The sequence below is a fragment of the Sphaeramia orbicularis genome, unplaced genomic scaffold (genome assembly GCF_902148855.1).
Source record: "Sphaeramia orbicularis unplaced genomic scaffold, fSphaOr1.1, whole genome shotgun sequence".
In the NCBI taxonomy this organism is placed as follows: Eukaryota; Metazoa; Chordata; class Actinopteri; order Kurtiformes; family Apogonidae; genus Sphaeramia; species Sphaeramia orbicularis.
In genome coordinates, this window is record NW_021941645.1 from 105085 (window position 1) to 128839 (window position 23755).

The 23755-nt window shown below is 40.5% G+C and overlaps 2 protein-coding genes across 4 annotated transcripts; one reads left to right on the forward strand and one right to left on the reverse strand.

Moving 5' to 3' along the window:
• Nucleotides 1–135: 135 nt before the first annotated feature.
• On the reverse strand, nucleotides 136–7936 carry nsl1 (NSL1 component of MIS12 kinetochore complex). The gene is made up of 6 exons (XM_030130535.1): nucleotides 7683–7936; nucleotides 4927–4999; nucleotides 3897–4027; nucleotides 2020–2074; nucleotides 1522–1589; nucleotides 136–651 (listed from the first exon to the last, which is right to left on the reverse strand). Exons 1-6 carry the CDS (start codon nucleotides 7869–7871, stop codon nucleotides 427–429), a joined length of 741 nt encoding a protein of 246 aa, XP_029986395.1. The 5' UTR covers nucleotides 7872–7936; the 3' UTR covers nucleotides 136–426.
• Nucleotides 7914–22645, forward strand: tatdn3 (TatD DNase domain containing 3). 3 transcript variants are annotated; one of them, XM_030130534.1, is made up of 10 exons: nucleotides 7914–8146; nucleotides 12346–12378; nucleotides 13351–13424; nucleotides 13500–13584; nucleotides 14702–14764; nucleotides 17967–18076; nucleotides 20113–20168; nucleotides 20241–20353; nucleotides 21735–21815; nucleotides 21905–22645. In XM_030130534.1, the coding sequence occupies exons 1-10, from the start codon at nucleotides 8090–8092 to the stop codon at nucleotides 22058–22060; spliced, it is 828 nt and encodes a 275-aa protein (XP_029986394.1). In that variant the 5' UTR covers nucleotides 7914–8089; the 3' UTR covers nucleotides 22061–22645. The 3 variants fall into 3 exon arrangements, with proteins under 3 accessions (XP_029986394.1, XP_029986392.1, XP_029986393.1); XM_030130532.1 differs by having other exon boundaries at nucleotides 20113–20353; XM_030130533.1 differs by having other exon boundaries at nucleotides 8040–8146; nucleotides 12346–12482; nucleotides 20113–20353.
• Nucleotides 22646–23755: the final 1110 nt, after the last annotated feature.

A 23755-nucleotide genomic window follows, 5' to 3' on the forward strand; every position in this document is an offset into this window, starting at 1 on the left:
CGTGACAAAAAAAAACACATCATCCCATTATTATTATTAATATTAGTAGTAGTACTAGTATTATTGTCATTGTATCCAGTGTATAAATCATTATTTAAATCATTATTTCTTTGCAGATCACATGTTAAATTGTGCTTCAGAGTAAAAGCTGTAGAAGCTGAAACACCTTCAGAACATGAGAAACTGTAACATTTAACAAACGTGAAACAAAACAATCATTGAACTGTTGGTTTATTGAAAAAAGACACAGAATACTGAGCAGTGATCAGACACGTGTACTGACGCAGACACTAATATTGACCTGGATCATGTGCACATTCAGGACTGATCTACCCTTTATAGTTCTACCTTTGTCCAGGATGTGACTGTGTTTAACGTCAGCTGAAACATCTAAAACCTGGTTGGTTCCGGTACAATCGTCTGCTTTCACTCTCCCATGGTGCACTTGGGTTTCTTGGCGACGGGGACATAACACTGCGTGGCCACTGCCTCCTCTACAGCTCTCCTGATTGGCTGTCTGGTCGCCACGGTAATGTCTGAACAGTCGCCGCGTCCCAACACCTCCCTGTGGATCTCCACCGACGCTGGACTGGGCTGGAGGTCCAGGACCTGACAGAGGCCAGCGGTGTGGGTCTGCAGGACCATGATAGACTGAAGAAGAAGGAGAAGAAGAGGGAGAAGAACGAGAAGAAGGAGAAGAAAGAGGAGGAGGAAAAGGAGAAGAAGACAGTGCTTAACCCTTTAAAGACGACTGTGTCACCAGAGACACGTCAATAAAACAACTGTAACTGAAGCGTTTATATGACAGACTGAACCCAACTGTCATCTGTAGAGGTCTGATTGGCTGAGGAGTGGAAGTGGGCGGGGCTTGGAGCCGCAGAGCGCAGTCGGTGAGAGAGACATGAAAGATTTATATGACTTTTAACGGCGTTGAAGAAGAAGAAGAGTCCATTGTCCTCGTTGAAGGGGCTGGAGACTTTCGTTGACCAGTTTTTCCTCAGATCTGTCAAACCTCAGTCGTATCTTCAGGATCATACATCTGTACGTCTGTCTGTGATTACTCACCTGAATCTCTTGCAGTACGGCGAACAATTTTGAAGTGCCATCCAACCATAAACAAAACCCATGTGTTTACATTCAGACTGGGAGGTAACTCGGGCATCTTTGGAATTTTTTGTCGCGATGTGCATAGTAGGAAACGGAGGCACTTCAAAATTGTTCACCGTACTGCAAGAGATTCAGGTGAGTCATCACAGACAGACGTACAGATTCATGATACTGAGGATATGACTGAGGTTTGACAGATTTGATGAAAAATTGGTCAACTAAAGTCTCCAGCACCTTTAATGATCATTAATGGACACATGTTGGAAGTTGAGTTGAGTTCTTCTGTAAAAACAATTGGTAAACAGACCTTTGTTTGACCCTTTAATTGTGGAACCTCCATGACCAACCCTGGTCCTGTTCTAATGGGGGTCCTCAGAGGGTTCAGAGCAGACCCAGGTGGTGCCGGTGGTTTACCTTCATGAGCTCCGTGGCCTCCTTGACCATCAGAGGAGCAGCAGCTGACAGTTCACCCATCAGGTCCTCTGGAAGAAAAACAAACAAAAAAAACCTGTTCGATCCATCTGACCACACAAACGAACTGAAAACAAACACACACCTTCAGACCAACAGTCACAGGGGGAAAGTTTCACAAGTCCACCTTAAACAGAAGTACAGTCCACCTTAAACAGAAGTAGTGGTTCCTGATTATTGGAGCAGAGGAACCAGAGGTTCACCACAGACGGGTTATTTATAGAGTCCATCCATCTGTGACCACAGGAAACAGAGCAAACTGAGAGGAAGGACCACTGTCTGTCCACTGACCTGAGTCTGTCCACTGACCAGTCTGTCCACTGTCCAGAGTCTGTCCACTGACCACCATCTGTCCACTGACCACTGTCCAGAATCTGTCCTCTGTCCAGAGTCTGTCCACTAACAGCTGTTAGTTCAGTCCTGTGTCTGTTCTTTACATACCTTGGTCTGGGTCCTTGAACGCCTCCTGAGGTTTGACTGTGTTTTCATAAAGTCCCTGAGAAAAACCAGCAGAGCAGAGGTCAGTGAAGTGTACGGAGACGATGCATCCAGGCGCCGTTCGTTCTTTATTTATGCTTTTACGTTTGTATTTCAGTTATGGATAATTAATACGAACAAAATCTAATTTACAAAAATAAAACAGAAAACTGATCCTGTTAATACGACGTCAATATGATGTTTATTGGGTCCAACTTTAATCACATCAGAAATAATCAAATAAAAACAATAAAATGTAAATTAGACAAATGAACTAAACCAAGAGGAGCAAGGACAATTATACTGAAGGAGGAAAAAATGAGACTTTAACACATTTATGAACGTTAGTTAAAGTTAGTGCAACAAAAAATGATTATTTAATTAAAGCTATACCGTACGATGTGGCATTTTTACACTTTTCTTTTTTCATCTTAAAATGCTCCTAATAAGTGTGTGTCAAACTAAAATGTAAAAGAAATCCACCAGGTGTTGAAACTCAAAAATGTTTAATTCTCATATAGTTCTAATAAAAGTCTGACCAATCATTTTAGTCGGTCCGAATAAAATAATTGGCCGAACCTGACTGAGCCTCCTGTCAATCATCCATTACGGCCGTCCAGCATCCGATCCATTATCGCCGTCTCACATCCAATATGTGTTCCTCTGAATCTGACACTTCACTGGCGCTGCTTCTCCTGTCACTGACCACAGTCTACTGTCCACTGACCACAGTCTACTGACCACTGACCACAGTCTACTGACCACTGACCACAGTCTACTGTCTAGGATGTGTTTGGATAGAACTGACATGCATGTGGAAGGGAATAAATGGATTTATGAACAGAAACAACAACTGAGGGGCACAAACAGGAGTCTGATGAATGAAGGATGGAGATAAAAGTCCAGAAGTCAGCTGTACTGGACTGAACAGGTCTGCATAAAGCTCAGCTTTTCTGACGGTGGGACTCATACAGGTACATGTACCTGGTGTCACACATGTAAGATGATGTAGGATGATAATTGTATGGACTATGAAACTTCAAATGTCCACGGAAAATTCGCGGAGGCCGCGCGTTCACAGTGCGCACGCCCATCCCCTGGGCACTGCAGTGAAGACCCTGACCCAGTACTGCACAGACCAGGTCTACTGATGGAACAGGTCTACTGATGGAACAGGAGCCGTGGGCCCACGGCAGGTGGATGATGCATCTGATTACTGAGGGAGGGGTCCGCGGACACGCCAAAACGGACCGGACCTCCACCTCTGCTTCCTCCTCCATTTGCATCGCGCATCAGGAGAGAGGAGGAGCCTCAGAGCTCAGGCAGAGGGAAGGGGGTGGGGCTTTGGAGGGAGGCGGGTTGTTCATGTTCAAACATTTACTCAGTGCTGTGAGAAATGCCACATCGGTAGGTAGAGCTTTAAATCAGAATAAGAACCAACATTAAAACATGGTAACAAAGGAAGAACACCACCGCTGAAGCTCCACCCAAACACCACCGCTGAAGCTCCACCCTAACACCACCACTGAAGCTCCACCCTAACACCACCGCTGAAGCTCCACCCAAACACCACCGCTGAAGCTCCACCCTAACACCACCATTGAAGCTCCACCCTAACACCACCGCTGAAGCTCCACCCAAACACCACCGCTGAAGCTCCACCCTAACACCACCGCTGAAGCTCCACCCAAACACCACCGCTGAAGCTCCACCCTAACACCACCATTGAAGCTCCACCCTAACACCACTGCTGAAGCTCCACCCTAACACCGCCGCTGAAGCTCCACCCTAACACCGCCGCTGAAGCTCCACCCTAACACCGCCGCTGAAGCTCCACCCACCATCAGTTTACGTTCCGCCTTCAGTGCGTGGACCACGTGGGGCAGGATGGTTCTGGGGTAGGTGCGGCGCCTCCTGCTGGTCTCCACGATGGCGTCGTCCAGTTGGATTTCCAGATCAACAGCCTCATCTTCTGTGGTGATTTCAAAGACCGCATGGATTTAGTTAAACACCTTTAACCATGTTTAGTTCAGGTTCTACATCCAGACCCCGATGAGCCCAACTGGGTCAGAACCAGTCAAATAATAACAGTGAAAAAGTCACATGACATCATGAAAATGCTCACGTCAACAAAGTATTCTTTAAAAAACATGAAAAATGATGAAAAACCTGAATGTCTGAAGAAAAAGTGTAACGTGACCAATATTCATCCTGTTTATCATTTATACATGTTCATTATAAACAGATCTACAAATATACAGAACATCTGAAAAACATCAATACAATTAACAGAAAAAAAAAACAACTCATGTGAACAAAGAATAAGAACGGAACTAGTAGAAAAATGACCAGTTTTGATAAACAACAACAAAATGAACAGAAATAAACAAGAAAATAACAAATATGAGCCAATCAATTAATAACAAGAACAAAACGTGCGCAAAAATGAACAGTAACATGAGAAACGTTCATAAAATGATGTTAAAATTCCACTTCTTTCTCTTCAGACTTTTCAGGTTGGTCATATTCATTCAGATTATTCATATTTTTTATTAAAGAACAGTTTAATGTAAATATTTTCATGTAATTTTCCTTTTTTCCACTAAAACAAACAAACGTTTGTATTTGTCATTATTTCTGTGTTCTTCTGATCTAATTGTCCTGGTTCTGACCCACTTCAGATCAGATTGGTCTGAATGTAGAACCTAAACTCAACTGTTCCCATCTTCAGTGTCATATTTGTGTTTGATTAGACTGGACCGGACCCTGTGGTGGTCCGTTTGGGTCCCGGACCCTGTGGTGGTCCGTTCAGGTCCAGGGGCCATATGTTGGACCCCCCTGATCGACTTTAAACTAAAGTGTTGGTGAAACCTTCATCATCAGGTGCGTCACTCCATGGTTTTCCATTCACCAACACGTTGTCCTGAACCGCCGCCTCGAAGTTCTGTCGATAATAAACACACACAGTCGATAAAAACAGCTGCCGTCACCACGGCAACAACAGAACCATAACTTCCACTCTAATACTAAATATTACCAGAGTCCTTTACAATTAAACTAATTTATCCAGTTTAATGAACTGACAAAACCGACCTGAACAACAGAAGTGTGATAGACAGATCTATGATAGATAGATCCAAAGGTTCTGTCCAATCCAATTATCAGTCCAATATTCTCTGCTATTATCTGTATATATCACTGCAGTTCTAATATGTCTGTCCAAGAAAAGTTTAGGATCCATGATTTGTGTCCACAGACTTTGGTCCATTTGTGGATGACTTAATACTTATTCTATGAAGATACTGAGTTACAATTTAGCTTCTTTTGTAGGTAAACAGGACCTTAGTAATAATGGAACCGTTTCAGTGACTAACAGCTGATTTGGCTAATAACAGTGATAATAACAGTAATAATCATAGTGATAATCACAGTAATAATAACAGTGATAAACACAGTAATAATAACAGTGATAATCACAGTAATAATTAAAGCTGCAAGCAGCATTGGGCGGGACCTCGCACCGGGTGTTCCGCCTCCCCCGCGATCCGCCTCCCGTGACCGTCCACACCTCAGCTCCACTCACACCTCTCCGTCCCCATACCAGTTCCCACCCTTTAGGGTCTGTCCTCCTTACATCTGTACAGAACACCAGCGACCCTCTGCTGAAACCACCATCACCTTTAAATGAGAGTTTTATTTTGGAAACCCTACTGTGTGTATGTGCATTTGTTTTGTATGTGAGAGAAAGAATCAATTTGAAAAAAGAATTGAAACTGTATGAATAATTGAGCATTAAAGTGATGATTTCTCACATTTAAGGCTTTTATTTTGGAAAAACCCTATTGTGTGAGCATGTGTGTCTGTGAGAAAGAGTACTTTTGAATGAAGAAACATTGTACAAACAGTTGAGCGTTTGGTTACAAAAATGAAAAGAAGTTATGTAATAGACATTTTGTATTATTCTTAATTGGGGTTTTATTTTGAAAAAATGTACTCCGTGTACTTTTGAATATGTGCAAAATTTCCAATATCCACAATACAATGCAGTAAAACCTGTATCAAAGTTACAAAAAAAAAAAAAAAAAAAAAATCTGGATCACCTGGGACTTGAACCAGGGTCCTTCTACTCAATAGGTAGCACCTCTAACCACTGCACTATAGACAAACATGTATAATCATACACCTGCAAGACTTTTATAGGGATTTTGCCATTGTGAAAAGTGAAACTGAACATAGTCTTGAAAAAAATCACCATTATTCCATAACCGTAGGTCGTATCTGAAAAATTCTTTCACTTTTGGATTCTGCAGACTTGTGGGAATTTAATGAGTTATAGCTTTTGTGTCAAAAGTCTGAAATGAATAAGCAGTAATTGCAGAAACGTAGAGTAACTTTCAAAGGCAGATTGCCAACTTCCTGTTGGAGTTAGCTCATGAGTGTCAGTGTATGATTTGTCGGCTCAATCAGACCAACATTTTGGCATTTGTTTCATGTTTCTGTGACATTCCTACTGGCCGCTAGGGCAGATTTTGTGTGTTTTTTAGTACAAAGGTGGTGCTACAGAGTCCATTTTGGCACCCAAGGGGTTAAATTTAATATTGAATCAAAATGTTCAGCATCCATGACATACATGGCAAATTTGGTGAGTTTTGGAGCATGTTAAGGGGGTCAAATGGCAGTCTAAAGTGGAAAAAGTATGAAAATAAACAAATTGTTATAAATCAATAAACGTACATCGTATCTCAAAAATTTTTGCATGTGAGCATTGTGCTGAGTCCTGTGAACGTGTAGATATGTCACAAGAGGGGAAAAACTCCAAAGTGAAAAATGAGTCCCAAACATTGCAACTTTACGGGCTTGTAAAAAAAAAACTAAGACAGTTCTGGAAAAAGTACAAGATCATTTTTTTGAGGAGGGTTCACTCTATCTTTTGGTGCTATTTAGAAGTCAATACGACAAACGATGTCATCGGAGTTAGTTTTAAAACTTTTATTTTGAAAGGCAAATTGCGAACTTCCTGTTGGAGATAGCTCATAGGTGTCAGTGCCTGATTTTTTGGGCTCTATTAAACGAACGTTTTGGCGTTGGTTTCGTGTGTGTACGACATTCCTACTGGAAGTTTGCAATTTGAGCATTTTATTTTGAAAGGCTAATTCTGAACTTCCTGTTGGAGTTAGGTCATGAGTACCCGCGCGTGATTTGTCGGACTCGATGAGACGAAAATTTTGGTGTTGGTTTCATGTTTCTACGACATTCCTACTGGGCGCAAGGGCCAATTTTGTGTTTCTAGGGGGCGCTAGAAAGCTCATTTTGGCACCTATGGGGTTATTTTTTTCATTTTATCAAATTTTTCGCCAGACCTGACATGTGTGCCAAATTTGGTGAGTTTTTGAGCATGTTTAGGGGGTCAAAATCCAGTTCAAAGTGGCGTCGGGAAAATAATATCTAAACAAACGAATAACAATAGGGCCTTGCTTGCAGACAAGGCCTCTCACTGTGTGAGAGGGCCTTACCTTTCGGCTCGGTCCCTAATCACAGTGATAATCACAGTAATAATTCAACCCCTCCCTGCTCTGTTCATATTCCTTTCAGTGTCTGCTCATTCCGTTTTTCGGTTCCACACTCACCGCCAGCAGCTCCTGGACTAAAACCCTCCGGATGTCCTCCGGTACGTCCGTCTGTCCGTCCGCCACCGTCCGTAAAATGTCCTTATATTTACTGATCTGCTCGGTCAGTCGTGTCTTCGCCGTCACCTGAACTCTGAACTCTTCATCTGTTTCATTTCTGTTTGTGTTTTCTTTCTGCTCAGACTCCATCTTTGCCGCCAACTCTGTTCATACTAAAATAGACCAAACCGGAAATGGACGCATCACGTCCGAGTCCGACGGTTATTATTGCTCCCGATGCGGATTCGAACTTTAGCTTCTCATCATAGTTCCGCCTTGTTTTAACGGCGTTTATTTCCCCAAACTGTCTTCAAATACCACATTTTTCTGAGTTTTTGCGCTTCGTACGGTGATTTTTTAGGTTTAGAATGGAGTTTGGGTTTGTGGACTGTCACTGTCATCTGTCAGCCCGGGAGTTTGAAGAGGTAAACGCTCAAATATTTACACATTTAACTGCTAACGACTACAAAACTAAGCTAACGGCTGTATATTTAAATAATTTTCACACCATTAATGTTGAACACTACGTCTTTTATTGACGGCTTATACTTCTGTACATATATATAATTACCTATATATAAACTTTAAAATATGTAACACAACCACTTTTATTTACTTATGATTATTTCCAGGTTAATTTTTACAGTTTTTCTGTGTTGTTGTGTAACTAAATCCCTTTACTGAATTATTGTACTCAAGTAAAATTAAGTAAAAATTGTTCTTTTTACTCCTTTTTTTATATCTTAATTTTAGATGCTGTTTTGTTTGCAGATTCATTTTATTAAAACGTAAAGATCAAATAATAAAGTATGTTGTGTTATTCTAGATCACAGGTGTCAAACATGCGGCCCGGGGGCCAAATCCAGCCCCCCAAAGGGTCCAGTCCGGCCCCTGGGACGAATCAGTGAAATGCAAAAATTACATTGAAGATATTAACAATCAATGGTGTCAAAATAATTTTAATCCAGGTTCCACATACAGTCAAATATAATCTCAAGTAGGTCAATCCAGTAAAATACTATCGTAGTAACCTATAAATAATGACAACCGCAAATTTTCTCATTTAGTGTAAAAAAAAAGTAAAATTACATGAAAATGTTGACATCGACAAACTTTCCTTTTTCAGAAAATATGAACCTGAATAAATATGGACAATCTGAAATGTCTTAAGAGAAGTAAGTGCAATTTTACCAATAAGTTGCCTGTTACTAAATATTTTGTGTTTTTGTAATTGTAAAGTAAGTTGTAATGCACATGTGTAAATGATAAACTGAGACAGAATATTGTTAGAATTGCACTTGTTTTTCTTAAGACATTTCAAGTTGTCCATGGTATTCAGATTTTTAAGGAAACTTTATAGATGTAAACATTGACATCATTTAATTTTACTTTTTTCACTGTTATTATATGACTGGTCCGGCCCACTGGAGATCTTATTGGGGTGAATGTGGAACTGAACTAAAATGAGTTTGACAGCCCTGTTCTAGATTATGTGCAGTAAATGAAATGAATGAATGAATGAATGAATGTTTATTTCAGTTAAATACAAAATACAAAACACATACGTATAAAAAAAAACAACAAAACAAAACACCTACATATTAAAAAAACAAACATAAAATTAACACATTTTGTAACTGAAAAAGGAAGAAGTTGAAGCCGGAGGCTTATTTCTGCTTCTCCTATTCACATCCTTAGTCCAAGTCCACTCCTTAAGTTGCAGCAGATAAATACTTAAACTTAAATTATACTACATTCAGTGTAATAAGTTATTTTGTAATCATATTACTTTCATAGCCCTTCGTAATTTGACAAATTAAATTCTTTTTGAAACTCAACAGTGAGCTACACAATTTCACTTCATCCTTCAGTTCGTTCCATAGCTTGACACCAATAAGTGAAACACTGATATTCAACGTTTGTTCTTACTTTACATTTTTCAAACACAAACATCCCTCTTAAATTATAATGTCCTTCTCTTAACTTAAAAATTTTCTGAATACAAAAAGGAAGGTTTTTAATTTTAACGCGAAACATAAATTCCATTGTTTTTAAATATACAATGTCAAGAAATTTTAGTAAACCAGATTCTACAAAAAGTGGATTACTTGATTGGAGATAACCAGCTTTGTTTATGACTCTAATAGCTTTTTTTTGGAGTTTAATTATTGGGTCTAAATTAGTTTTATACACATTGCCCCATATTTCCACACAATATGACATATATGGCATTACAAGTGAACAGTACAACATATGCAAACATTTTTTGCTTAACAAGTCTCGAGTTTTATAAAGAATCGCAACAGCCTTGGACATTTTACGTTTGATATATTCTATTTGTGGTTTCCAACAGAGTTTATGGTCAATAATCACTCCCCAAAATTTTGTTTCATACACCCTTTCAATTTCAATTTCATTAATTTTCAGTTTTATATCATAATTTCCCCTAGCACCACCAAAAACCATAAATTTTGTTTTATCATCAGTAAGTGATAACTTATTAACGTCAAACCATTTTTTTTAACTTGCTCAATTCCTTTTCCACAGTTTATAATATTTGTTTCATATTTGCTCCCGAATAAAGCAAATTAGTATCATCTGCAAATATTGTAATTTTTAACTCACTAGATGCCATAAAAATATCATTTAAATAAAGTATAAATAACTTGGGTCCCAGAACTGAACCTTGTGGGACCCCACATGTTACTTTTCTAAGTTGTGAATTTGTATTTCCAATTGATACATACTGAGACCTATTTTGTAAATAACTTTTTAACCAGTTTTGCGTCACACATCTTATACCATACATTTCACATTTCCGGAGTAATATTGAGTGATCAATTGTATCAAATGCCTTCCTTAAATCAATAAAAACACCAACAGTATCTTGTTTCTGATCCACCGCTGCTGCTATAGTTTCTGCAAATTCCATTACTACTAGAGATGTTGATCGGTTTTTCCTAATTCCGTACTGGTGATCATTTAATATCCTATATTTATCTATATAGTCATCTAACCTCTTTACAAACAGTTTCTCAAGAATTTTAGAAAACTGTGGTAACAGTGACACCGGTCTATAATTTGACACCATGTGCTCATCACCATTTTTATAAATCGGAATCACTTTAGCTATTTTCTTATTTTCTGGAAAAGTGCCTGTTTGAAATGATTTGTTGCATACATGAGTGAATGGTTGAAGGATCCTGTTTATCACTTGTTTTATGAGTGACATATCAATGGAATTTCTATCAGTAGATTTTTTATTTTTAAACTTCCTGACCACTTCCAACACTTCACTTTCACAAACTCCACCAAGAAACATTGAATTATTGTTTTCAATAGCAAAATCAAAGGTTTGATCATCCTTTTCCCACTGGGTAATATCTTTTGCCAAATTTGGACCGACATTAACAAAAAAATCATTAAATATGTTCACAATGTCCTCTATATTTTTCCATCACAGTGTCACCAGTTTTAACAACATATGTAGCAAAATCCTTTTTATTACTTTTTTTAATCATATCATTTAACACTCTCCAAGTACCTTTAATATAATTTTTGTGTATTTCTAACAACTGATCATTATAGGCTTTTTTATGTGTCCTTATAATTGCTGTCAATCTATTTTTGTATCTTTTATATTTATTCTCTTTTTCTTTCGTTCTGTGCTTCAGAAATTCCCTATAAAGCCTGTTTTTCTTCTTACAAGCCCTTTCCAATCCCTTAGTTAACCATGGTTTCTTATTCTTTTTAAAATTTTGCCTATATTCTTTCACAGGACAATGTCTGTTGTACAATGTCAGGAATATGTCTAAGAAAGCATTATATGAATCATTAATATCATCTACATAAACGTCATGCCAGTCATAATTTATTAGTTCCTCATTTAAGGCCATAATTGCTTCTGGTGACTTTGTTCTAACCAGACAAGGTTTTTGCTTATAGTTGGGTAAAGATAATTTGTTGTTGAAATGAGTTTATTAATATTAATTCAATTAGGGTAAAAAAATGTTATTGGTCCCTGGGGGTGATTAAAGATACACACACACACACAAATGAGCAACGTGTGTGTGGTGTCAAAACACTTTTATACTATATATAAGAACATGTACAATATGTACAATAAATAACAAAACTGTCATGAATATTATAAAAGTTTGAACTGTTCATAGAGTACGTAAACATGTGGATTTAATGTTAATAAATGCATCAGAAATGGGCCGTCCTATTCTTATTCTTATTCTTATTCTTATTCTTATTACCACTTTTCTGCTTGTTGTTTCTTCAAGTACTTTCTAATGTGCAGTTCCTGTTTTTTTTTTTTCTAATGCTGTTTTTCTTTTTTATAGTTATCGTTTTATTTTCTCGTGTATATTCTGTATTTGTGCTGCTGTTGGAACCTCCATTTCCTGAAGGTTCTGCCCAAAGGATCAATAAAGTTCTATCTAATCTAATCTAATTTACTTGTATATTTTTGCTGCTAATACTTTTGTACTTTTACTTCAGTCAGTGTTTGAAAGGAGGGTTTAGACTCTGTAAAATAAATACATAATTGATCTGAATCTGTTATTGTCATTTTTGTGTCTCATCACTGTCTAAACTGTTCTTTTTTTTTATTTTGAAGGATCTGGATGATGTGATTCAGCGGGCAGTAGAGGTCAGTAAAGGACAAAATAAGATCTGGTCTGGTTTATGAACCGGATCCAGATCAGTAGGAGGTGGATCTTTGTCCCTTTGACGGAGGCTCCATTCACACTGAAGGTAAATGAGTCCAAATGTGACCTGGATCTGATGTGGTACAGACAGTCTGAACAGCACTAATCTGACCCAGACCACTTTCATATGTGGTCCTAAATCTGACTCGGACCACTTTCATATGCGGTCCTAAATATGACCCGGACCACTTTCATATGCGGTCTTAAATCTGACCCGGACCACTTTCATATGCGGTCTTAAATCTGACCCGGACCACTTTCATATGCGGTCCTAAATATGACCCGAACCACTTTCATATGCGGTCTTAAATCTGACCCGGACCACTTTCATATGCGGTCCTAAATCTGACCCAGACCACTTTCATATGTGGTCCAAAATCAGATCCAGATCTGATATTTTCCAATGTGACTTCAGTCTGAACATCCAGGTCACATTTGTCCGACCTTTCCGTCATTGAAATGTGACGAACATCCCAGTTGTTGGTCGGAGTGGAGGAAAACCATATTTCCTTCTGTAAACACATAATGTGTCTGCGTGGTCTGGTATTCCATCAAGACCTCTTTAGTCCATGTGGGTCACTTCAGGACCTCTTTAGTCCATGTGGGTCACTTCAGGACCTCTTTAGTGCATGTGGGTCACTTCAGGACCTCTTTAGTCCATGTGGGTCACTTCAGGGTCACATTCAGTTCAGACTCAAAACTGATACAAGTTGCATTTAATGTGAATATGAACCAACACACACACAAAAAATCAGATTTAACCCAAAAATCTGAACTGTGCATTAGACCTGCTGTGGGCGGAGCCTAAATGTAAGAGCTGTTGATGATGATGATGGTGTTAAACACTACAGACTGAAACTACTGCTGTGTGTGTGTGTGTGTGTGTGTGTGTGTGTGTGTGTGTTCGTGTTCAGGCTGGAGTTCAGACTCTGATCACAGTCACAGAAGAGGTCGGAGAGTTTGACAGAGTTCTACAGTTACAGAAACGGTTTGTATCTGAAACACACACACACACACACATCCAGTGGTTATTCACCCTGGTTCTGTTGGTTCTGGTCTTCAGGTACCCGGACCTGGTGGCTCCAGGTTTTGGGGTCCATCCTCTTCAGGCTGGTGGGTCGTCCCAGTGTCGCAGTGTGAACCTTCAGGTACAGAATCAGCCCGACCTCTGGATGCACTGACTCACAGGAACTGTAACTCTGGAACTGTAACTGTAACTATGGAACTGTAACTGTAACTATGGAACTGTATGTGTATCCAGGTGTCCCAGTGGTGGTCTTTAAAGCTGCAGGACACTGTTGTCCCCAGTTTGTCCTCAGATGTGTCCACCCTCAGTCCAGGACAAACTGGGGACAACAGTGTCCTGCAGCTTTAGACCCGTCCCAGTGGTGGTCTTAAACCCGTCCCAGTGGATCCTGGTCTGTTTCTTGTCTCTGTGTTCTCGTTCACATGTTGGTCTTCTTTATTGGTTCTGTCCAAACTGAGGTTCCTCTGTTCTTTAAAGGTGTGGTAGACTTTCGTGACCAACTTTTCCTCAGATCTGTCCATCCTCAGTCCTCTCCTCAGTTTCATGAATCTGTTCGTCTGTCTGTCATTCCTCAGCTGAATCTCTTCCTCATGGTGAACAGTTTCTGAGTTCCATCCACCACAAACAAACCATGTGTTTACAAACGGAGCCGAGAGGGAACTGGGCATCTGAGGAATTTTGTTGCGATGTGCATTATGGGAAACAGTAGCCACCTGACAGCAGCAGCTGCTACAGACACGACGCAGAAGCGGCAGGAGCTCCCTTCCCTCTATGCATATTCCTCCAGCTGTTTCTGTGTTTCAGACGTTTCCGCGTCGTGTTTGTTTCATCCATATAATATCATATGCCTGACAGCGGCAGCGCAAGCCTTCACTTCCCGCAATGCACGTTGCGACAAAATTCCTCAGATGCCCAGTTCCCTCTCGGCTCTGATTGTAAACACATGGTTTGTTTGTGGTGGATGGAACTAAGAAACTGTTCACTGTAATGCAAGAGATTCAGCTGAGGAATGACAGACAGACGAACAGATTCATGATACTGAGGATATGGCTGAGGTTTGACAGATTTGAGGAAAAATTGGTCACGAAAGTCTCCCGTAGCTTTACTGTTCTGCTCTAAATCTAGGTTCTACCATCCAACTTCTCCATGTTCCTGTTCTACCTCCTCCTACAGACCAGGTTCTCCTCAGTTCAGTCTCAGTTTCTTTTTCAGTTTGAATAAACTGGTTGTTTCTCCAGGATCTGGATGCTGCCATGCCGCTGTTCTACCAGCACAGAGAACGTCTGGTCGCTGTCGGAGAGGTACGTCACATGTTCCTACATTTAAACTGTAAAGAACAGAACACCAGGGTCTGAAAGGAACAGAATCACATCCTGCAGCTTCAGTTATGTGGAAACATGTTCCAAAGTCTGATATAATAAATACGTTGAAGTTCAAATATTATCTTCAGCTCCTCTAAAACTGTCATATTTCACAGGTTTTTGGTTAAACTTTGATAGTTTGTGTCCAGTATTTGGTCAGTGAAGGTTCTGACAGGAGCTCCTCCTGTTCCAGACTTTATGTAAAAGGACAGAAGTGTCCAGTTTTATGGTCTTAAAGCTCTGCCGTAATAAGCGTGTATCAAACTAAAATGTAAAAGAAATCCACCAGGTATTGAAACTCAGAATCTTTAATTCTCATATATTGCTCATGTTTCCGATAAAATTCTGACCAATCTTTTTTTTCGGTCCGAGTGAAATAATCGGCCAAAACTGGCTGAGCCTCCTGTCAGTCATCCATTAATGCCGTCCCCTGATACTGGTCCCTCTGAATGTGACACTTCAGTGGTGCTGCTCCTCCTGTCACTGACCACAGTCTATGGATGTGAATGGACAGAACTCAGATGAACATGAAGGGAAAAAACAGATTTATTAACAGAAACAACAAGTAAGGGGAACAAACAGAACAACCCGACTGCAGCAGTCAGAGTCCGATGAATGAAAGATGGAGATAAAGTCCAGTAGTCTGGTGTACTGGACTAAACACACAGGTCAAAGGTCAGCTTTTATGACCATGGGACTCATACACGTACATGTACTTGGTGTCACAGTGTAGGATGAGAAATGTATGGACTATGAAACCTCAAATGTCCACAGAAAGTTCACAGAGGCCATGCGTTCACAGTGTGAGCACCCATCACCTGGACACCTCATGGTCCAGGTGATGAGGAGGGCTGTGTATCGGCAAGAATCTGGCGATACGATACAAATCCCAATACTAGGATCACGATATGATAGATCACGATATATCATGATACTGTTAAAAAGGCAATTTTTAGTTTGTTTCTTTTTTAAAATGATTATATCCCAGAAGAATTGAATTCCACCAGAAATCTGCACAAATACTAAACACATTTTTATTTGACCCCAACAGGATCTAATGTTCTATCAGCAAATGTTCCGGTGTTCAAACTGAAATTCTGTTCTACAGACATTCCAGTTTCAGATCCCGTTCAAATGTTCAGATTCTATTAGTTCACAACTAATATCAGAACAGGATTTGAGTTCAATCCAACAAAGGAACGAACATCTGCCTCTCAGACAGAAAAAAGTGCTTTTAGGATGATTCAAATATCCATTATTGAATTAAACAGTGTTAAACAATAATAAATAAAACAAAACAAAAAAGAAAAACAAAAATGAACCTCTGCAATATCTGCATTTGAATAAATATCTAAAAATATCCATACAGTACTTTTGAATATTCATACAGTCTTGTGAAATGAAATATTGTGATATATTTCAGAACTGATATTTTGTAACACTTGCACTGATGAGGTGCAGTGAAGACGCTGACCCAGCACTGCACAGACCACGCCCTTAAATACAGACCACGCCCTTAAATACAGACCACACCCTTAAATCCAGGGTCTACTGATGAAACAGGGGCCCAGCAGGTGGATGATATATCTGATTAGTGAGGGAGGGGTTCGCAGACAGCCAAAACGGACCGGACCTCCACCTCCGCCTCCACCGCACATCAGGTGAGAGGAGGAGAGCGTCAGAGCTCAGGCAGGAGGAAGTGGGCGGGGCTTTGGAGGGAGGAGGGTAGTTCATGTTCAAACTTTTATGAAGTGCTGTGAGACATGCCACATCAGTAGGAATAGGTCTAAGTGTCCAGTTTTATGTCTTCAGTGTCCAGTTTAATGGTCTTAAACCCATTAAATCTTCCTCTGTGGACCTTTAACTGAATAAATGAGTCTGTTCAAACACATAAATCTGCAGTGTTGACCTTTTCACACTGGTTTCTGTCCAAACCTGCTCTTTGAAGGAGGACAAACCCCTGTCAGACCATTCACCCGTGAGTCAAACCTTACAAAACCACCCCCAACCCCTGTTATTTTGACAAATCTCACCCTGTGTAAATCTATATTTAGATCTATGGAACCAACCATGCCCTCCACAAACAGGTCCAGTGCACACCCGTTTTGTTTTTTTTGTTTTTTTTTTTTTTGGGGGGGGGGGTCTCCTGATGGTGTCAGTGGGTGTTAGTTCAAAAAAGGCTTAGGAATGGATGAACACATGGAAACTGGGTGAAAGGTTCTTTATATAATCTGATAAAGTTTCATTAATAACATTTACAGCTGGTTTTCATCATAAATAGGAGGGGTTTTTTCTATAACCCACTGTTTTAAACATTTATTCCAGATAATTATGATAATTAATGGACAGATACTGAAAGAAAGGGTTAAAAAAACACGTGTGTCTGAACCTTTTACTGTCAAACAGAAGTAAACCTGGTCCAGTTCTAATAGGGGTCCTTAAAGCTAGGCTGCCTGCTCATGTGGTCCCAGTCCGTTTGGGTCTGTGGTGCTGGTCCATCCTGGTCCACTCTGGTCCTCTCTGGTCCACCCTGGTCCCCCCTGGTCCATAACTCTGCTGTTGCTTCAGCGTCTGCAGTGGAATGTGTTTGTCAGGGCGGAGCTCCGCCCCCTGGGTCTGAGTCAACAGTTCCCATCGGGTTCTTTTACTGTTGTTCTAAGGATGAGACTCCACCGCTGGTCTGGACAGGTCTGGACAGAACCAAGTGTCTTTCCAGACCTGATGAGTCTGGATCCAAATGAGTCTGTTTTCATTCGTTAAACATAAAACAGTGTTTACAGTGAATTAGATTTAATTCTAACAGTAAATAGAACATGTTCTGTTTAACCCTTAAAGAACCAGTAAATATTAAAGAACCAGGTCACGAGTCCTGTTTATATTTAACCTGTAATCAGTTCATTCAGCTCCATTTACTCTAATATGATCCTGTATTTATATATGTTCTATATTTAATTCACTGATCGTATTCATGTTCATTAAGCTCAGATTTAATTCAAAGATTTTATTAAACAGATCAAACTGAATAAACACTGGTTGAATCGCTGTTAAATAATAGAACCTCCAGTGCTGGTTCTGGTTCTGGTTGGATTCCGTCTCCTCTGTTTGTTTTTCATTTGTTCTTCTCGTGTCCGTTCGGTTCCAGATCGGGTTGGACTTCACGCCCTGGTTCGCTCCGACTCGGCAGAACCGAGACGACCAGATGAGTGTCTTCATCAAACAGCTGCAGGTGGCCAAAGAACTGGACCTACCAGTGTGAGTCCAGAACCAGACCCAGGCCTGGATCAGTTCAGAACCAGACCCAGGCCTGGATCAGTTCAGAACCAGAATCAGGCCTGGATCAATTCAGTATCAGAACCCAGATCAGTTCAGAACCAGAACCCAGCTCAGATAGGTTCAATATCAGAACCGGGCCCAGATTAGTTCAGTATCAGAACCCAGATCAGTTCAGTTCAGAACCCAGCCCAGATCAGCTCAGTATCAGAACCGGGCCCAGATCCATCAGGTGTTTCACACTCATTGAACACTCTCACATTCATTCATAGACCAGGTGAATTATGGGAAGCAGGCTCCGCCCACTGCTTTGCCTTTGTTTCAGTGTGTTTTGCATTAGTTCATGTCAGTGTGGACCAGAGTTGGACTGGTTTTACTGGTTTTACCGGGTTTTTTACTGGTTTCTACTGGTTTTTACTGGTCATCAACCCCCTCAGGGATGTTTCAAAGGTTTCCATCCATGTTTGTCTCCACTTGTGAAACGTATGCTGTACAGTTTTATGAATCCACATGTAAACGTACTGTTTGTCTTATAGGAGCGTTTGTGTCACATGACCATTTCTGAGGTTTGTGTTTGTGTTTAAACACCGGCTGCAAAAACACTGGGAGTCTGTACTCACACAGAGTAAAGTAAAGACACTAGAGGAGTTTAAAACCACTAATGACAGGACGTCTTTATCCTCATCTTTGTCGTTTTTCATCTTTGTTGTTTTTGTCTTTGTCATCATAGTCTTCATCTTTGTTTTCATTGTTGTTTTTGTCATTGTCATTTTCGTCATTTTCATTGTCGTCTTCATCGTCGTCTTCATCGTTGTCGTTTTTGTCTTTGTTATCGTTGTAGTTGTCATTTTTGTTGTTGTCGTCTTCATCGTCATCTTTGTCTTTGACACCTTCGTCATTGTTGTTTGTGTCGTTTTCGTCATTGTCTTCACAGTTGTCGTTGTTGTTTTCGTCATTGTCGTCATCTTTGTCTTTGTTGTTTTTGTCATTGTCGCCTTTGTAGTTGTCGTCGTTTTTGTTGTTGTCTTCATCATCCTCATTGTCTTTGTTGTTTTCATCGTTGTCATCTTCATAGTTGTCGCTTTCGTTGTCATCTTCATCATTGTCTTCGCCTTTGACATCTTTGTTGTCGTTTTCGTCGTCGTTTTCATCATTCTCATTTTTGCAGTTGTCGTTTTTGTCCTTGTCATTTTTGTTGTCATTGTCGCTTTCGTTGTTGTTGTGTTCATCTTTGTCGTCTTCGCAGTTGTCATTGTCATCTTTGTCATTGATATTGTCTTCATTATCGTCTTTGTCTTTGACATCTTCGTTGTTGTTTTCATCATTGCCTTTGCAGTTGTCGTCGCTTTTGTCGTCATTGTTTTTGTTGTCGTTTTCGTCTTTGTTGTCTTCACAGTTGTCGGTGTTGTCATTTTTGTCGTTGATATTGTCTTCGTCGTCCTCTTCGTCTTTGTTGTTTTCATCTTTGTCGTCTTCGTAGTTGTGGTTTTTGTCGTGATTTTTGTCGTCATTGTCATTTTTATTGTCGTTTTCATCTTTGCCGTCTTCGCAGTTGTCGTTGTCATTTTTGTCAATGTCGTCTTCATCGTTGTCTTCATCTTTGTTGTCTTCACAGTTGCAGTTGTTATTTTTGTCGTTGATATTGTCTTCATTGTCGTCTTTGTTGTTGTTGTTTTTGTCATAGATGTCGTCTTCATCATCGTCTTTGTCTTTGTCGTCTTCGTTGTTGTTGTTTTTGTCATCTTGGTTGTTCTTGTTTTCCCTCATTCTTCTGGTTCTGATCCATAGAACAGACGTTGACGGACATGGACACTGGACACTAGTTTGACGATATCAGCTTTTGTTGCGTAAATGTGACAAAACTCAAACGAAATGAAAAACTGACGCCATTCAGATCTAATGGGGCAAAGCAGAAGGGGCGGGGCTTCAGTTCTCCACCAATAGAAACCCATCACATCTATTGTCATGGATTTTTCCGTCTGTGAACTAACCGAACCACTGTTTCCTATTTCATGAAGGAATGTCCACTCGCGGTCGGCTGCTCAGGTTACCATAGCGACCATGCGTGAACACGGTGGGTGGACCTTCAGGGGCGTGGCCAACACAAACATGGCTGACTCTAACCAACCCTGTGGCGTTTCCTCAGGGGTCCAACGAGCGCTGCTTCACAACTTCGCAGGGAAACCGTCGGTGGCGCTGGAGGGAGTCAAGGACGGATATGTGTTCTCATTTCCACCTGCAGTCTGTAGAAACACACAGGTACACAGACACACACAGACACACACACACACACAGATACACACACACACACAGACATACAGATACACACACACACACACACACACAGATACACACACACACACAGACATACAGATACACACACACACACAGATACACACACACACACAGACATACAGACACACACACACACACACAGACACACTCTCACACACTCACACATACACACACACGCAGACACACACACACACACACACACACACACACAGACATCAGCAGAGTCAGGTTAAGGTTCCATTAAACCCTCAGGTACTGATGACTCAGACTGTATGGACCTTCAAGGATTAGAGAATGATCCCCTCAGACTGAAGAACATACGACTGTCAGCGTTTACTGCAACTATTACAACTGTTAAAGCAGGACGACACGTGATAGGACGGAGCGTCAAAGACCAAGACACATACTGGACGGACACTGTCGGTTTAACAACACAACCCCAAAGAAACAGAAGAAAACAAACAAGGAATACTATAGAGAAGACAGAAAAAACATTGTATAGAAGAATAAGGAACAATGGCAGGAGGACCAGTGCATTATGGGACATTTCATATTTACAGTTGTTATTGCTGAGGCAGTGAAAGTACAAGATGAAGAACTAAAGCAATAAACGGAATTAGTTAAAGTTATTATTTATTAAATGTACAGAGTTTTGTCACAACTACAACAACTGTCAGTGTGAAATAAATCAAATCTAGTGATTGGAACTGGAGAAAAGACAATGGATGAACGAAAAGAAAAAAGTGTGTGTGTTTTACATTTGAGCAGATTTTAATGTGAAAGATGAATAAAATAATCAAGAAAGTGAACAAAATAATAAACAAAATGAGCAGAAATCTGTCAAATAATCCAGAAAATTAGCAAAATAATCAAGAAAAAGAACAAAAAAAACCCAAATGTTTTACTTATTTATTTCCTTGTTTTATGATTTGTGTACGGCACTTTGGCCAGCTGTAGAGTTCTGAAAGTGTTTTATAAATAAAGTTGGTTTGGTGTGGTAAAACAACAAACAAAATGAACACAAATCTGTCAAATAATCCAGAAAATTAGCAAAATAATTAAGAAAAAGAAGAATTGTTAATAAAATAATGAACACATTGTAAACCCTGTCACCCTCTGTGTCCTTCAGTGTGTTTGTTTGTTTGTTTGTTGTCCTTCAGTGTGTTTGTTGTCCTTCAGTGTGTTTGTTTGTTTGTTTGTTGTCCTTCAGTGTGTTTGTTTGTTTGTTTGTTGTCCTTCAGTGTGTTTGTTTGTTGTCCTTCAGTGTATTTGTTTGTTTGTTTGTTGTCCTTCAGTGTGTTTGAATCAGTTTAACACTGACAGTGTTGTTTCCTTTTTCTTCCAGAGGGATAAACTGATCCGACAGATTCCACTGGAACACATTTGTCTGGAAACAGATTCTCCTTCTCTGGGTCTGAACAAACACGTACGTTCATTAACACTTGACTCTGTTTTTACTCCAGTGTCTGCACCACTGGGTTAACACTTGTTTTAATGTGTTATCGTCTGTTACAGGAAAGAAATGAACCCAGCAGCATCACATCAGTTTGTAAATACATCGCAGACATTAAAGGCCTGACTCCTCAGATGGTTCAGGTGGTCACTGCCCACAATGCCTACCGACTGTTCCCCAGAGTTAAACAACAGCTACAGACTGTTCCCCAGAGTTAAACAACAGCTACAGACTGTTCCCCAGAGTTAAACAACAGCTACAGACTGTTCCCCAGAGTTAAACAACAGCTGCAGACTGTTCCCCAGAGTTAAACAACAGCTGCAGACTGTTCCCCAGAGTTAAACAACAGCTGCAGACTGTTCCCCAGAGTTAAACAACAGCTACAGACTGTTCCCCAGAGTTAAACAACAGCTACAGACTGTTCCCCAGAGTTAAACAACAGCTACAGACTGTTCCCCAGAGTTAAACAACAGCAGCAGACTGTTCCCCAGAGTTAAACAACAGCAGCAGACTGTTCCCCAGAGTTAAACAACAGCTGCAGACTGTTCCCCAGAGTTAAACAACAGCTACAGACTGTTCCCCAGAGTTAAACAACAGCTACAGACTGTTCCCCAGAGTTAAACAACAGCTGCAGACTGTTCCCCAGAGTTAAACAACAGCTACAGACTGTTCCCCAGAGTTAAACAACAGCTGCAGACTGTTCCCCAGAGTTAAACAACAGCTGCAGACTGTTCCCCAGAGTTAAACAACAGCTGCAGACTGTTCCCCAGAGTTAAACAACAGCTACAGACTATTCCCCAGAGTTAAACAGTTTTATACACATTCTAGTTTTGTAATTAAACAGCGAAAAATAATCAACAAATTGAAGAAAAATGAACAAAATAACAGATGAACTGAATAAAAATGAATAAACTAATCCTGAAAATGAACCAAACACAGAAAATCCTCCCAGATGGAACAGATGTGAGCTCAGATGAACAGGACGTCATTTTCCAGGGAAATCCAAGTTCCAGTGAATGTTGGTGTGAACAGTTCTGGCGGTTCTGCCTCCAAAACCTTCAACTGAAGACGGTTTAAGGAGTGAGGAGGAGGAGGAGGAGGAGGAGGAGGAGGAGGAGGAGGACAAGATCCAAAGCAGCATCAGCTTTAAAGTCAGGTAACCATGGCGACCAGGTGGACGCTCAGGTGGTTCAGACCAGGTGGGATTTATCTGCAACACAAGAAGAATATGAAGAACATGGACCGGTTTAGAACCTGAGGAGTTTAAATCTGAACAAACAACAGGAAGAACATGACAAACTGAAATAATAGAAAAGTGATGATCAATTCAAACTGAACTGAATTTGTGAATCAGACGTATTAAACTAAGAATCAAACACAGACACGAGGTCGTCCCTCTCTCTCTCTCTCTCCTCTCTCTCTCTCTCTCTCTCTCTCTCTCTCCTCTTTCTCTGTCTCTCTCCTCTCTCTCTCTGTCTCTCTCCTCTGTCTCCTCTCTCTCTCTCTCTCCTCTCTCTCTGTCTCTCTCTCTGTCTCTCTCCTCTCTCTCTCTCTCCTCTCTCTGTCTCTATCTCTCTCTCTCTGTCTCTCTCCTCTCTCTCTCTCTGTCTCTCTTCTCTCTGTCTCTCTCTCTGTCTCTCCTCTCTTTCTCTCTCTCTCTCTGTCTCTCTCCTCTCTCTCTCTCTGTCTCTCTGTCTCTCTCTCTCTCTGTCTCTCTCCTCTCTTTCTCTCTCTCTCCTCTCTCTCTCGCTCTCTCTGTCTCTCTCTCTCCTCTCTCTGTCTCTCTCTCTGTCTCTCTCCTCTCTCTCTCTCCTCTCTCTCTCTGTCTCTCTCCTCTCTTTCTCTCTCTCCTCTCTCTCTCTCTCCTCTCTGTCTCTCTCTCTCCTCTCTCTGTCTCTCTCTCTGTCTCTCTC